At 40.1% G+C, this 13,883-nt stretch overlaps 3 protein-coding genes across 6 annotated transcripts; 1 reads left to right on the forward strand and 2 right to left on the reverse strand.

Annotated features, from left to right (window-relative positions):
- Positions 1 to 7: 7 nt before the first annotated feature.
- On the reverse strand, positions 8 to 4,604 carry LOC309696859 (14-3-3 protein beta/alpha-like). Of its 4 annotated transcripts, none has more exons than XM_082518327.1 (7): positions 4,480 to 4,604; positions 3,500 to 3,564; positions 3,107 to 3,408; positions 2,889 to 3,012; positions 2,242 to 2,405; positions 1,973 to 2,068; positions 8 to 1,884 (listed from the first exon to the last, which is right to left on the reverse strand). In XM_082518327.1, the coding sequence occupies exons 3-7, from the start codon at positions 3,398 to 3,400 to the stop codon at positions 1,828 to 1,830; spliced, it is 735 nt and encodes a 244-aa protein (XP_082374453.1). In that variant the 5' UTR covers positions 3,401 to 3,408; positions 3,500 to 3,564; positions 4,480 to 4,604; the 3' UTR covers positions 8 to 1,827. The 4 variants fall into 4 exon arrangements, with proteins under 4 accessions (XP_082374453.1, XP_082374454.1, XP_082374452.1 ...); XM_082518328.1 differs by having other exon boundaries at positions 3,500 to 3,559; positions 4,480 to 4,597; XM_082518326.1 differs by lacking the exon at positions 3,500 to 3,564.
- Positions 4,605 to 7,571: 2,967 nt separating this feature from the next.
- ognb (osteoglycin, paralog b) lies at positions 7,572 to 10,214 on the forward strand. Its single transcript, XM_082518769.1, has 6 exons — positions 7,572 to 7,835; positions 7,928 to 8,006; positions 8,384 to 8,548; positions 8,633 to 8,835; positions 8,919 to 9,011; positions 9,132 to 10,214. The coding sequence occupies exons 1-6, from the start codon at positions 7,737 to 7,739 to the stop codon at positions 9,300 to 9,302; spliced, it is 810 nt and encodes a 269-aa protein (XP_082374895.1). The 5' UTR covers positions 7,572 to 7,736; the 3' UTR covers positions 9,303 to 10,214.
- Positions 9,922 to 13,465, reverse strand: uqcc5 (ubiquinol-cytochrome c reductase complex assembly factor 5). Its single transcript, XM_082518770.1, has 2 exons — positions 13,162 to 13,465; positions 9,922 to 10,417 (listed from the first exon to the last, which is right to left on the reverse strand). The coding sequence occupies exons 1-2, from the start codon at positions 13,313 to 13,315 to the stop codon at positions 10,326 to 10,328; spliced, it is 246 nt and encodes an 81-aa protein (XP_082374896.1). The 5' UTR covers positions 13,316 to 13,465; the 3' UTR covers positions 9,922 to 10,325.
- Positions 13,466 to 13,883: the final 418 nt, after the last annotated feature.

The raw sequence follows: 13,883 nt of genomic DNA on the forward strand, positions 1-13,883 counted from the left end.
TTGCCTGTTATCTTAAACGAAACTTTATTTCACTGGATGGTTTTGACACGTTCCTATTTCTTACATGTAGAGTGAAACTAGAATGGTTTTAAGATACATAAACACAAAGCTAGAATTACACCAACCATTGTTTATCTCCATTTCGTCACTGCTTTTCTCGTTTTTTTTAATAGCTAATCTAAATTTTCACAACCACGTGTGTGCACTGGGTAATAAGACTGTTACAGAAGCAAATTTTAGCCATTAAGACTTGTCAGTAAAAACAAAGCAAGTAGATACCTGATATACAGACAGGCTTCGTTCCACATTCACTAACTGCATTTTCATCAAGCATAATAATAAACTGACATGAATTTTTTTTTCCCCCAACAAATTATATCAATTCATTGGAGCACTGCCAGAGTAAACAGACTGTCAGCTATAATGTGGAATGGTGTCTTCAACTACAAGAGTGTGGAATGTAGTGGTGATAACATGGTATTGTGACACTGAGTTTCTTTTCAAAAGTCATGAAATGGCCTTCTAAACACTTTTAAGGAGACCTGATTTTAGATAATCCGTTAACATCAGCTACCTTTAAACAGCAGATTGATGAACCTGGGCGAAGACTAATAAATATTTAACTATTTCCTTTTAATAAATGGTTTAACTCTTTCTCTGTGAGATTTCATCAACAAGCAGATGCTGCTGTCTAAATGGGGGAGAAAAAAGAAAAAGAAAAAAAAAAGCTGCAAGAGAAAGCCAGGCACAAAAACATTTTTTGGAGAAAACAACCGCTTTAAGAGGAATATTTTGCAAGCAGGGTTGATACAGTGTGGTAAGACATTTTCAATTAACATCAATAAAAGGTTACTGTAGGTTTTACATACAGATGATAGTCAATCTTGCAAAATACATGGAACCACATTTACGCACATACAATTTCCATTGTACTGAGGTCAAGCAGCACCTGAACAGTGAGTAAAACTACAATGACAACCCATACCTAGTTCAAAATGAAAAAAAAAGCACTGCCTTTCCAAAAAGCCTAATAATGTGGAATGTCTTAAATTGAACATGACAAATTTAAGGGGTCCCTCAGAGCTTAAACTGAATTTTGTGAACATGATCAAGGAGCATTACACCAAAATGTCAGTGTCACAATACAGCCTGCCTCCTTTCTGTATGAGCCCACAGCAGAATTGCAGTTAGTTGAATACAGGATTGTATGTCTGAGAATTTGAACAAAAAACGTTTTTTGGGAGGGGGGCTTGTGAAGCAAATGGAATGCCTACCATCACAGTGTTTGGTGGAAATCAACTGCCAGTTTAATTACCATACAATAAAACCTGTAAATATCACAAGGAATCACAAATAATAAACGTAACAAAAAGAAAAAAAAAATAATGGGTGGGGGGATGAAAAATGCACAACTAGCAGGGGACCAAGGACTTTGGAAGGACAATTAGATTTCACAATACCCCCCCTCCCCACCACAGACCATACGCACAACCTCTCACATCCACTCACGCTTGCCACACGCAGACTTGCACAAAGCTGACAAAGAACCAAAAAAAAAAAACCAAAAAAAAAACAAAACCAAAAAAAAAAAACAGCAATGTGAACTTGCTAATCAACACATTTTCCACAGAGTGACTGAATCTGCTAACAACTGAAAAAATTACCCTGTCACCTCACAGTGAACTGAGAGGGGTAAACTAGTTGGTCGGAAGCAATTCAGGCTGCTTGTCATACAGAAGTGGGAGGGGCTGATGGAGTGGAGGGGGATGTATATAAGCTGTCTGTGTTTAAGATAAAGAGTGTAGGTGGATTAACAGTGCAATTCCATTAGTTTTCCCCTCCTTCGGTCTCTCCCTCATCTGCCGTGTTTTCTGATGTCCACAGCTGGAAACACAGAGGACAAATGTTAGAGTGCCTTGTGACAGATATGCCCGCATCAATCTGAAACCAAACAGTGTAACTTAAAACTCACAGTCAGGTTGTCCCTTAGTAGTTGCATTATCAGGGTACTGTCTTTGTAGGAATCCTCGTTCAAAGTGTCAAGTTCAGCAATGGCTTCATCAAATGCCTGAAAAAGAGTCATTTGTTGTGATTTACACCATAAGTAATAAATTAAATATGCACCAAAAAATATATATTTTAGGTTTTTTTCTCCCCATCCCCCCCCCCCCCCCCCCCCAATTCATTTGTTAAAAAGCTCCAAGACATTTTAAAGCTATGCATGTAAGCCAGAGTACATACTGTTTTAGCCAGGGTACAGGCCTTGTCCGGGTTGTTTAGGATTTCATAATAGAAGACTGAGAAGTTGAGGGCCAGGCCAAGCCTAATGGGGTGTGTTGGCTGCATCTCACTCTTGCTAATGTCAAAAGCTTCCTGGTACGCCTTCTGGGAATTATCCACTGTAGCTGTGAAAGCATAAGGAAAAAAATAAATAAAACTATAATGAACCAATTTTCAGCAACTTAAAAGCAGAAAAATTAGACTATGAATAATCTCAAACTGTATTGTAACATTCATTAATATGGCAAAATTTTCTTATTCCACATGGTGCCATCTCTGCATTTACTGTAGACCGGCCACAAAATTTTCTGGCCTTTTCAGCTTGTCTTCAAGTATGTCAGGTTCAACTACATAGGTTTCTTATTTGGAGGGTTTTTTTATTGCTAAAAAGTGCAATCAGCTGTTGCTGAAAACAAAGCTGTTGACAGAACAATAATTTAAAAAAAAAAAAAAATCAGATAAAAAGCATCATGATTCTGCTCTTTTAAATCAACACATTTAGGGATTTCAGATTACACATTATTGATTAACTTAAAGTTTCTTTCACCACTCTTCAAAAGGACACTGCAGTAAAACAAAGTTATGATGTAAACTGTGTTTTCACTTACTCTTCTTATTATCCCCAGACGCAACCTCAGACAGGTATCTATAATAGTCGCCTTTCATTTTCAGATAGAACACCTTGCTTTCAGGATTAGATGCTTTGGCAATGAGAAATTTGTCCAGTAGCTCCTGAAAACAGCAGTAAAGGTTTGTTCAGATTCACAATAACACGTACCACTTTCACTAGAATCTAAATTGGGACTGAATAATGAGAAATCCTTACAAGCACATCGTTGCAGATTTCTTGCAGCTCAGCTTCTATCTTCTCCCGGTATTCACGTGCCATCTCCTGTTTTTTGTCATTGCCCTCAGTCTTCTGCTCAATGCTGGAGATAACGCGCCAGGATGAGCGGCGCGCTCCTACAACATTCTTGTAGGCAACAGAGAGAAGGTTGCGCTCCTCATTTGACAGCTCAGAGTCTTGCTCTGTCACTGCCTTCATGGCTGAAGCCATGTCATCATAGCGCTCAGCCTGCTCAGCAAGCTTGGCCTTCTGTACCAGGTCGCTCTTATCCATTTTCTAGACTGGGGAAAACAAGACAATATTAGAAACAGCTACAGTTGCAATTCACCAAAACACAAGAAAGAATGTTTCAGGCACATTAGCCATTCACACCTGTGTGGTGTGTGCGTTATCTTAGTTCACACGAACTTGCTTCACCTTGCCGTGGCACACCTGGTCTTAACAGATGAAAACACTTAATTCAATGACAATTCACAGGGTATGCTTTGTGAACTGGGCTCTTTGGCAAGTGGGTCAACCACACTCATCTCTTGCTATGGTTAGCCGCTAGCCAAGTTATTAGCTAACCCTGCTTCGCCCTTACCGTCCCAACCCAATTTCATATTCACGAGTTGAATCAGAACTCTTCGCATATCTAAATATGTCAAACCGTGTATAATTATTTGCTCTGCTGCCTTTTTGGCTCGCTTGACGTTCTTTCGACCGACACTTGCTGTACCAGCGGAAGCCTTCCCGGGTCATGTTTAATGCCCTCCCACAATGTTGCTAGCAAGGCTAGCGAGGATAGTAGATTTTCTAAATCGCGGCTAAACTGGCTTAACAAATACGACAGTGCATATTAGAAGACTTCATATTTTTCGTTCATATTTATAGCCGCTAAACTATCGTATGCGCGATAACCAAAGTAGGAAAAAACGAATGTAGTAGCTAACAGTTCGCTAACATCGCCGCTAACAGTCACGGCTAGGCCAGCGAAAGCAACCGCGAATTTTTATGTAAAAATACGCGGTTTGGGTGATGGCAGTTAATATTTGTTATTTTAAGTAGTTATTACGAAGGGGAATACTGAACTGCACCGTATTACTTTCGCTTTGATTTCGTTTTAAGTAGCTGTAGCAGGGCCCGCCCTGGCTGCCGAGCCTGTCAGAACAAAGTGTCACGGAATCTCACCGTCCGCTAGCAAGCTAGCAGCTAACGCTAGCTTAGCCTTTCACCAACCGAGCTAGCCGTTATGTTTCGCTTCTCAGTGGGATTCGAACGAACACGATAGAACAGGCTTTCGAACAACGAGCTACCAATGAAAACCTAGTGTTAGCATGCGATATTCATACATTCGAGGTTATTGCACTTACGATTGCGGTGACTTTTAATCCTACTGTTTTTTCTTCTTCTCGCTCGCTCTGTGGACGATTCAGCCTCCGTCCTCCGTCTCACTTAGCGTATCGTTCAGGGCAGTACCACTTCCGCTACACGGGCACTTCTGTTTCCTCTTTTCTCACCGCACATCTGCCTTACGTAATGCAGCCTCTGCTCACACGGTAAAGGCAATCAATGGATCCAAGCGTATTTCTTTATTCAGAATTAATTCAACTGTTTGATACTCTTGCATTACATTGCTACAGTATTGACATATATATGCATTCAGCTTATATATGTATACAAGCTAAATGTATATGTGAAAGTCGCCAACTGGATGATTTTGTGATTTAGTACTCAGCCAAAATAAACATTATCCGCACGAGAGGAGCCCTCTTTACCATTTAAATGGGTTACAAGACTATAGACATGTATGATCAGATAATTGGAGGGTCATGTGGGTTTAAATTAAAACAAAGAAACAAAATAATACTTTCCATATTGATGATCAAAGGTCAAGGTCAGCGTTTTTCTCAAGGGCACTTGAGCAAGTCAAGATTTTAATGAGTGCAGGCGCTTGCTTGAACCTGATAACCAAACTGACGACTGAGGTTAATAGCAGCAGATGTAAATATAAATGTAAATTTTCTATATATGTAAAAAATTATTCATCTTCTACATATTTTTAAAGCAATTGTTTGTGTTAATAAAGTAAATGTCAACACAACAGTATAACCAGTCTTGTTATTTTCACAGCAAAATAGTATTTATTATTCTTAGTTGCACTCCTGTTTCCTCTATTTGCTCACACTCCACCTTCAATGGCTCTGTGTGCACATCTCCACCCTTCTTAAGTCATATAAGATCATTTTTGTCCCAACTCCAGTAGAAACTGAGGTCAGGCTGTGTTGCATAAGTGCACTTAAAATTGCAAGTTTAATAATACTTTTTCTATTAAATCATTATGCAGATAATTACATCTGTAACCTATTTTTTTTCCTAATAACTGATGTTCTACAACTACTGTACTAAGGCCTGTCACTCCATTGCGTATGTCTGTGAAGGTTCTCAGTCATCCAGGTCATCGTAGTCAAAGGAGCTTGCAAAGAAAAGCGTCTGGACTTCTTTAAGTTACTTGAAGACGTTTCACCTCTCATCCGAGAAGCTTCTTCAGTTCTAAGGTCAAATGGTGCAGAGTCCCAGATATAAACCTAGTGGGAGTATCCCCCCACAGAGGGACAAAAGGACCCCCTGATGATCCTCTAATCGCCTGAGCCAAGGTGTGAAACTGGGTGTGGGTCCCAATCAGCCAGAGTTTCGGGTGAGTTCATTGTGAAACCTGGCCCCACCTTATCATGCGAATTCCTGAGATCAGATGGCCCAGGATGTGAGTGGGCGTTAAGGCGTCTGGGAAGGGATCTCAAAACTGGATTATAGATGGCAGAGGGTTGGTGTCGTAAACCACCGCCTCTGTTCAAAGATGGTCGCTCACAGTGGACATAGATGGCTTCTTTCACTCCTCTTTCAAACCATCTGTCCTCTCTGTCCAAAATGTGAACATTGGCATCCTCGAAAGAGTGTCCTTTATCCTTAAGATGCAGATGGACTGCTGAGTCTTGTCCTGTGGAGGTGGCTCTTCTGTGTTGTGCCATGCGCTTGTGAAGTGGCTGTTTGGTCTCTCCAGATGCCCAGACCTCTACATTGGAGAGACCAAACAGCCACTTCACAAGCGCATGGCACAACACAGAAGAGCCACCTCCACAGGACAAGACTCAGTAGTCCATCTGCATCTTAAGGATAAAGGACACTCTTTCGAGGATGCCAATGTCCACATTTTGGACAGAGAGGACAGATGGTTTGAAAGAGGAGTGAAAGAAGCCATCTATGTCCACTGTGAGCGACCATCTTTGAACAGAGGCGGGGGTTTACGACACCAACTCTCTGCCATCTATAATCCAGTTTTGAGATCCCTTCCCAGACGCCTTAACGCCCACTCACATCCTGGGCCATCTGATCTCAGGAATTCGCATGATAAGGTGGGGCCAGGTTTCACAATGAACTCACCCGAAACTCTGGCTGATTGGGACCCACACCCAGTTTCACACCTTGGCTCAGGCGATTAGAGGATCATCAGGGGGTTCTTTTGTCCCTCTGTGGGGGGATACTCCCACTAGGTTTATATCTGGCACTCTGCACCATTTGACCTTAGAACTGAAGAAGCTTCTCGGATGAGAGGTGAAACGTCTTCAAGTAACTTAAAGAAGTTCAGACGCTTTTCTTTGCAAGCTCCTTTGACTCCATTGCGTACTTGTGTGCATGTGTGTGTGTGTCTACAGCAATCTCATTTTACGTGTCAAATTAAAATTTACAAATCTTTGCTCAATGAAAAAAAAGGAATTAATTAATCCCATTTTTTCTAATCATTATGAACTTAGATTTAAACTTAGATTTATTTAAAAAACAAAGAAGTAATGTTTTTTGGGGGGGGGAGATTAGGTTCTGATTTGAAGAACCTGGCTGTTCATGGTTTTAGGAGCAGCTTCTGCAACGGACTGATCTGATGTATGCTTAGAATAATTTGGAGAGTCTGATCTATTGGAAGTTAAGTTAGTAAATGATGGAACAGTAACTATCAAACTATGTGAAAGGTCGAGGCTGTAGTTAAGGCAAGCTGTTGTGATCAAACAATCAATAGAACTGATCGGGACACGTTTTAGTGGACAGGCACAGGACAATAACCTCAACCACAGCAGTTATTCAGAAAGAGAGTCACTTCTGATAAAGAAGCAGTCCAAATGGATGGAAAACAATCCAAGTAAAAAGATACTCAACAGTTTGCTCTCTCTGCTTCACTGCTGGTAAATCAATCAGTTTTTCAAATGTAATACCTTCATCCAGTACCAAGCTGTTCCCCCAGTAACAGCAGTGACACCCACAGAATTTAACTGTTTCATGCATTGGGTTTACTCAATGGTTTTCTTATGATCCAAAGTTTTCATCACTTACATCCCCATCGAGCTTTAAATGCTCATCTGTTGGACAGAAATAAGGCGACACAATCTTAAAGAGTGACCCGGACCAGTCGATGTGACACAAATACAGCGTGTATTGAGTTAAAACTAGTTTCCTTTTCTTACTCAGCAGTATGCTGGCAGCTTAATAAAAGTGGATGGAAAATTTTCCTTCTCAGATGTACCCCAGATCTCAGCCTAGCAGACAGCTCTGTCCTCCTCTCTCCAGCCACTGAGGCACAATGATACCATTAAGGATTTTAATTTTCACATATGTAATGCTCCCATGGATAGTGTCTTCTGCAGCAAAGGGTGAATACATGGAAGCAAGAACACCTGCAGTAAGAAAGCTTTGGGGGGAGGTTCAAAACTATCTTCAAGGACGATATGCACAAAAGTGAGAGCTAACTGAGATGATTTCTTCTTTTTGCAGAAAGCTACGGTACGTGCGTCGGACTATGGCGTCCTGCAAGACACAGATACTGATGGTGGAGTACTTCCAAAAGCAGAAGGTAAGGTTTATTAAAAAAAAAAAAAAGTTTTCCACAACTCTTTCAAAGCTGATTATGCAACACTTGCAAAGGCATTCTTCCACATTTTTGTGAATGGAGCTAAAGCTCATGTTACGTAATAATGGGACTGATCAAGTGTCCTCGGCTAAACTAGGTGCAGTGCATTTTCAAGTGCATACACAACTGTTTCTAGTTTAGTTGCAGCTAATTAAAGGACCTGTGTGTACACCACATTTATTTTTGTTTTGCTGGATCTTTGTTTTCTTTTGTTTTGGGGTTGTTGGTTTTTTTTTTTGGGGGGGGGGGGGGGGGGGGGGTTGTTTTGAGAAGTGTATATAAATGATGCCATATGATGAAAAGATGTGTGATCATTTCAGTTTTGCCAACATGTCTACTGTGCGTTTGTCTGAGTGGATCAGTTTACTGCGAGGACGTGTCCCCTGACATGTCAGCCGTGCCAACCCTGCCAAAAGAAACGGCGTATCTCTATGCTCGCTTCAACAAAATCACAAAAATACACAGGGAAGACTTTGCAGACACAGGTAAAACAATACTAATAATTTTAAAAATCCTTTGAAGTATTCTTCTCCTCTTAAGTTTTTACTTCCATTATTTGCATTTTTCAGCTACTTTAAGAAGAATTGACTTGTCTGGGAATCTCATCTCTGAGATAGAAGACGGATCTTTCTCAAAACTTCCCAATCTTGAGGAGCTCAAACTCGCAGAAAACAGACTGACCAAACTTCCCATGCTGCCATCCAAGCTAGTAACTTTTAATGCCAATTTCAACAGGCTTAAAAACCAGGGTGTAAAGGCAAATGCTTTTAAAGTAAGTTGGCAAGTAAATGCCTAATGTTAAACCCCTGCAGAAATCATCATCGCATGTTAAATAGTGGCCTTGTGTTGTTGCAGAAACTCACGAGACTGGCATACCTTTATCTCGGAGACAATGAACTGACAGCCGTCCCCCATCTTCCAGAGTCTCTTTACGTTGTTCATCTGCATGTAAGTTCATCTGTTATTTATTTTGAAAAAACAAACAAAAAAAAACTGCAGAAGAAATGAAATTTGTTTTCTGTCTGGAAGTTGTAGCCAAGGTTGTGTTCTTGAATTGATCTCCTGCAGAACAACAACATCTCAACAATAACAGATGAGACGTTCTGCAAAGGAAACACAAGCCACTACATTCGGACCAACATGTACGAGGTGAGACTGGATGGGAACCCCCTGAAGCTGTCGGAGCACCCTAACAGCTTCATCTGTCTGCAGTCTCTCCCTATTGGCTGGTACAAGTGAAACACAAAAGAAACTGAGGCAGACTTTGTGAGTCAGTTCTAGAGCCCGACCAATATAGGATTTTTAAAACTGATACCAATAATTGGATATTTAAAAATCTGATATATCTGCCGATATTTTTTTTCCTTTTGGGCAGACAAAACAAAGATTTCCCTGGCATTTCTTATTTCTAGTTATTCATGAGTCCTTACTAATGTGACAAAGTTGTGGATTTACATTCTGCCCGACTCTGCTCAAATCAGCTGGCTGTTGTGTTCATCACATTTCGAACATATGCTGCCAACAGGAAAGTTGGGGTGTGTCCTCTGATGGCCAAGCTATGCAACAACATAATGCCTCTTCTTTACTTGTTAATGAAATGTGTCGCTATGCACGTATTGGCAGATAGCCAATATCGGCTGATAATATCAGCTGGCCGATATATCGGTCGGGCTCTAGTGAGTTCTTGGTAAAGTGAAGGAGAGTGGGATTAAGATGCACAGTTAGTGCACAGAAAAAAATATAAATAATGAAAAATAAAGTTCTTAAGCGACATTTTTATAGTGATACATATATCGCACAGTTGAAAACTTACACAATTAGAAATCTTTTATAACAAAAAGATTTGATCAACAAATGAAACAGTGTGTTTTTTGTTTAAAAGCAATATCCAAAATAAAAACACCTTTAGTCGTTTTTTTAGTTGGTACATGGCGAAGATGGTTTCTCTAGCTGGTGCTATGCAATGTTTGTTTTTTTTTTAAATATGAGGCATTACAACGATGAGATCTCAATATGGTTTCCACAAACAAATAATGCCTTTGTCGTTATTATTTTCATCTTTCTGAAACGGATTCTTCTACCCTGTTGCTTTATACTGCAGTGCTGCAAATGAACACTATACAAATAATAAAACCTGCATGTTGGAAGTCATTGCACCATCAGCTTTTCACTCGTTTCTTTAGCAGCATTCATAATTGCATGGGTGTCCCACACTGTCTTTAGATGACGTGTCAAGTCCTTATTTAATCCAATCATCATCTTTCACTTGGCTGGAGACTGATTGAGAACTATCAATCCATCTGCTATCTTTTGCTGGTACTCTCGTTCTGACTGTTTTCTTCTGTAGACATCATCTGGAAAGAAAACAGATTCAAAAGACTGAAATGTGTCTCCAGTAAAAACTGCACAGAGAAAGCATTCTGGATACTTGACACTGATGTCTAACTGAAAATGTGCCAACTATCAGTTTATGTGTCACGGTAAGAAACACACTGGTTTATGCTACTAAACTGTCAGTGTCAAAGTGAGCATGCACAGCAGATATTTTGGCTTGCTGAAGAAGGAAAGAAAGACACATGTAACCGCATAACATTAGTAATGAGTGCATACCACTCAGGTGGGGCAGTTCCAGGGTTCCGGATATTAAAAAAAATCCCCCCCCCTCAAAAAAAAAAGGAAAAAACACCTTTTTTTTTTTCCACTGCTGGATAATAAAAACAGACATTTTCACTTGCAGAGGCAGGTGGAAAAAGTTGGTGTTTCCTTTTTCCCTCTGCTACTGCAAGTGAAAATGTCTGTTTTTATTATCCAGCAGAATTTCTAAGCAATCTGGGCAATATCTAATATCTATAACAAAATGACTGCCAAGCTGACAAACAGCACAGGGAATAGTTTTTTCTCCTCAGTAGAGAAAAACACTTCTTTTGTCCCCAAATGGCCTCTCAATATCACAGGATAATATGTGCAGGGTGGATTTTTTTTTTTTTTTTTTTAAACACAAGAGGATTTGAGCCCTTTTTGTTCTGACAGCACATCTGGAATAATGAGAAATGGGTTTAGTGAGAGTAAAAACACACTGGAGTCCTTTTTCTTTTCAGTCTTTGAGTGACCCCGCTCACTCTATCTCTAGCATTGTGACAAATGTTCCCTGCTTTCATGCATTCACTGGATGGTCCATTTTCTTCAGCTAGAAAATAGTTCCCCCCATAACTAACTAACCTACGTAACTCTACCTGGACATATTATAAATTAAATGTTAGCAGGAAAAGAAAAAAAAACCAGTTTGCACCATTAGATTATAACATTTTTGCACTCACCCGGACATTTACTGACAACTTCCATGTTTTGTGTATATATCAATAACACAGCAACATGTGCATCAGCATTTTTTTAGTCTTTAACCTGTTTTTCCAACTTGAGTGGGTGTTCGTATAATTAGGTGGAAACTTGTTTTTCCAGTGATTCTGACACCATAGTTCTTTCAAGTGCATTTGTTAGTTAACCACTGTACTCAAGTACTTAACTGGACCACCTACAACATTACCACATTTCAAAGGGACACACAGAGTATTACATGCATTTAATGGATGGTTACTAGTTATTTAAAGATTAATATTTCACAAACAAAGTTATTTATTTTTTTAAAAATAAGTTGTTTATATACTACTGCTTTATAGCAGATAGTGGTTTAAAAAAGCTCCCAGATATAACATTACAACACTGTTTCTACATTAATATCTTATGGTTACAATAATTACTGGAGCCTGTCCCAGTTGTCATAAGGCACGAGGCGGAGTACACCCTGGACAGGTCGCCAATCTGTTGCAGATCTAACACATACAGACAGACAATTGTTAACACCTACAGCTAATGTAGAATCACCATTTAACCTAACACACATGTCTTTGGACTGCGGGAGGAAACTGAGGTACACACAGGGAAAACAATGCAGACACAGAAACTGCACAGAACAAGGCCCCAGGTTAGATTCAAGCACAGTACCTCCTTGCTGCGACAACAGAGCTAACCACATTGCCCTTAAAAGAAAATGAATATTTTCACAATTGCTTAATTTCTTTAGGAGGTCAGCTCAAGCCTCCAAAACATGAGGATTTCTTGATTATATGACTGTAAACATAAAGGTTCCAATCAACCGGCCAACTGGGGCCTTTCAGTGTGGAGTCTGCAGTGTGGTGCCTGTGTGTTTCCTCTGGCAACTCTGACCTCCTCCCACAGTCCAAAGACATTCACATTAGGTTAACTGGTGGTGGTGTTAATGTGAGCCGCTCTGTCTCTGTGTGTGTAAGCCCTGCAAAAGACTGGCAACCTGGATGGATTTGGCCCAGTAGGAATCCCAGTAGAAGATAGGCCCCGCAAATGGCCTAATTTGGTTTGAATAGCCATCTATCCAACAGGGTGACCAAACCCTTTTAAAGTTTGCTTAAAAACACTTGATCTTTAGCGTATTCTGTGTCACACGCATTAAATTGGTGCCATTTGTTCTACGACATAGTTATCTCCAGTAATTTGGGATAATTATTCCATAATAAAACGTGTGTTTGTTTTTCAGCTCTGAAAATGTAATGTTGGCCTCTTCTCCTCCTTCTGAATTCATGAAAGCTCAAAAATGCCTCCCATTGGAAGGACCTGTAACTCACAGTTTTCATACTGTTAACATATAATAACATTGATAAAAAATCATCTGATTCTGATGGGATTACATGGGAACTCTTCTCTGATTAGACTGCTTTTAGACCCGTTTGGAAGGGTCGACAAAAGTGTTGGTACACACCGTAGGTACCTACAACTATCTAGTAACTACTGACTGTAGGCACTCTCAAGTGTGTCAAGATCACTGTAAACTCGAGGTAAACACGTGTATGAAAGCACTGACCACAAGCATTGGAGTAATTTCCCAAACCGGTAGCTAGCATATAACCAAAAGAAGAGCACACTGGCGCCTTTTATTTGTCCTTTAACATTTGCTAGGTCAGCTAACACAGCTAGCCTAACTTATTAAAACTAGCTAACTTATCTATTAAATAGATACTCAACGTGTCGGTTAGACTAGCTGAGTGAACCCATGGCTTACACTTACAGAAAGTCTCTTGTCCTATCCTCACGTTGATCATGATCCACTCCATGATTCCCCCGATACAGAAAAAGATTGGAAGGAACCTGTACGCACCGAGGCGACGTTTCCCCGGGACAATGTTCAGTAAGTCTTTAATGTTTTTACTCCTGTGAAACATCCTGACACACAAACTGTGTCCTAACAAACACTTCCACGGCGCCCCAGAGAAACTCTGAAGGTGAACTGTTAAGAAACAGCGTGGGTAAATACGAGCAGCACGTCCTTAGCAAATGTTATGAGAGCAACGGACGTGCTAAGTTGGGTGCGTTAATTTTCGACACTGGCTTATACAAAACGGGCGGAACACTCAAGGATCTACAGACTAACTGAGAGCAGCTCGAGGATTTGAAGGAAAACCAACGCACCCAAGAAGAGTCGTAACATCCGGGTGGTATCGGTGTATGTCAAGTGGTGATATTCTGCTCCTTTATGCATAACATGACAGAAAAATACACAATGGGTGTAATATCTAACTATATATTATTGTTTCCATTGCTTTTTACGCATTCTCTGAAACTTTTGAAAACGACCTCCGATTCATACCTGAGAATGAAAATGGACTATTTTTTTAAGTTTGATGTTGAATCTGAATAAATACAAGGCAGGAAATGAATCAGTCTTGTATTTGTAACAAAGAAAAGATGCAGTTACACCTGTACAAAATTACATCGCCTTTTTGTACTAAA

Source organism: Aulonocara stuartgranti, assembly GCF_965226115.1.
Source record: "Aulonocara stuartgranti genome assembly, chromosome: 20".
In the NCBI taxonomy this organism is placed as follows: Eukaryota; Metazoa; Chordata; class Actinopteri; order Cichliformes; family Cichlidae; genus Aulonocara; species Aulonocara stuartgranti.

Excerpts from the sequence above, each read along its gene's own strand:
- LOC309696859 (XM_082518326.1), bottom strand. The coding sequence starts at position 3,400 with ATGGATAAGAGCGACCTGGTACAGAAGGCCAAGCTTGCTGAGCAGGCT. Across the intron at positions 2,069-2,241 it reads CCTGTACCCTGGCTAAAACA|GCATTTGATGAAGCCATTGC; the intron begins GTATGTACTCTG and ends ACTCTTTTTCAG. Across the intron at positions 1,885-1,972 it reads TACTAAGGGACAACCTGACT|CTGTGGACATCAGAAAACAC; the intron begins GTGAGTTTTAAG and ends CTGTGTTTCCAG.
- ognb (XM_082518769.1), top strand. The coding sequence starts at position 7,737 with ATGATACCATTAAGGATTTTAATTTTCACATATGTAATGCTCCCATGG. Across the intron at positions 8,007-8,383 it reads AGTACTTCCAAAAGCAGAAG|TTTTGCCAACATGTCTACTG; the intron begins GTAAGGTTTATT and ends TGATCATTTCAG. Across the intron at positions 8,836-8,918 it reads TAAAGGCAAATGCTTTTAAA|AAACTCACGAGACTGGCATA; the intron begins GTAAGTTGGCAA and ends GTGTTGTTGCAG.
- uqcc5 (XM_082518770.1), bottom strand. The coding sequence starts at position 13,315 with ATGTTTCACAGGAGTAAAAACATTAAAGACTTACTGAACATTGTCCCG. Across the intron at positions 10,418-13,161 it reads GATAGGACAAGAGACTTTCT|ATGATGTCTACAGAAGAAAA; the intron begins GTAAGTGTAAGC and ends TTTTCTTTCCAG.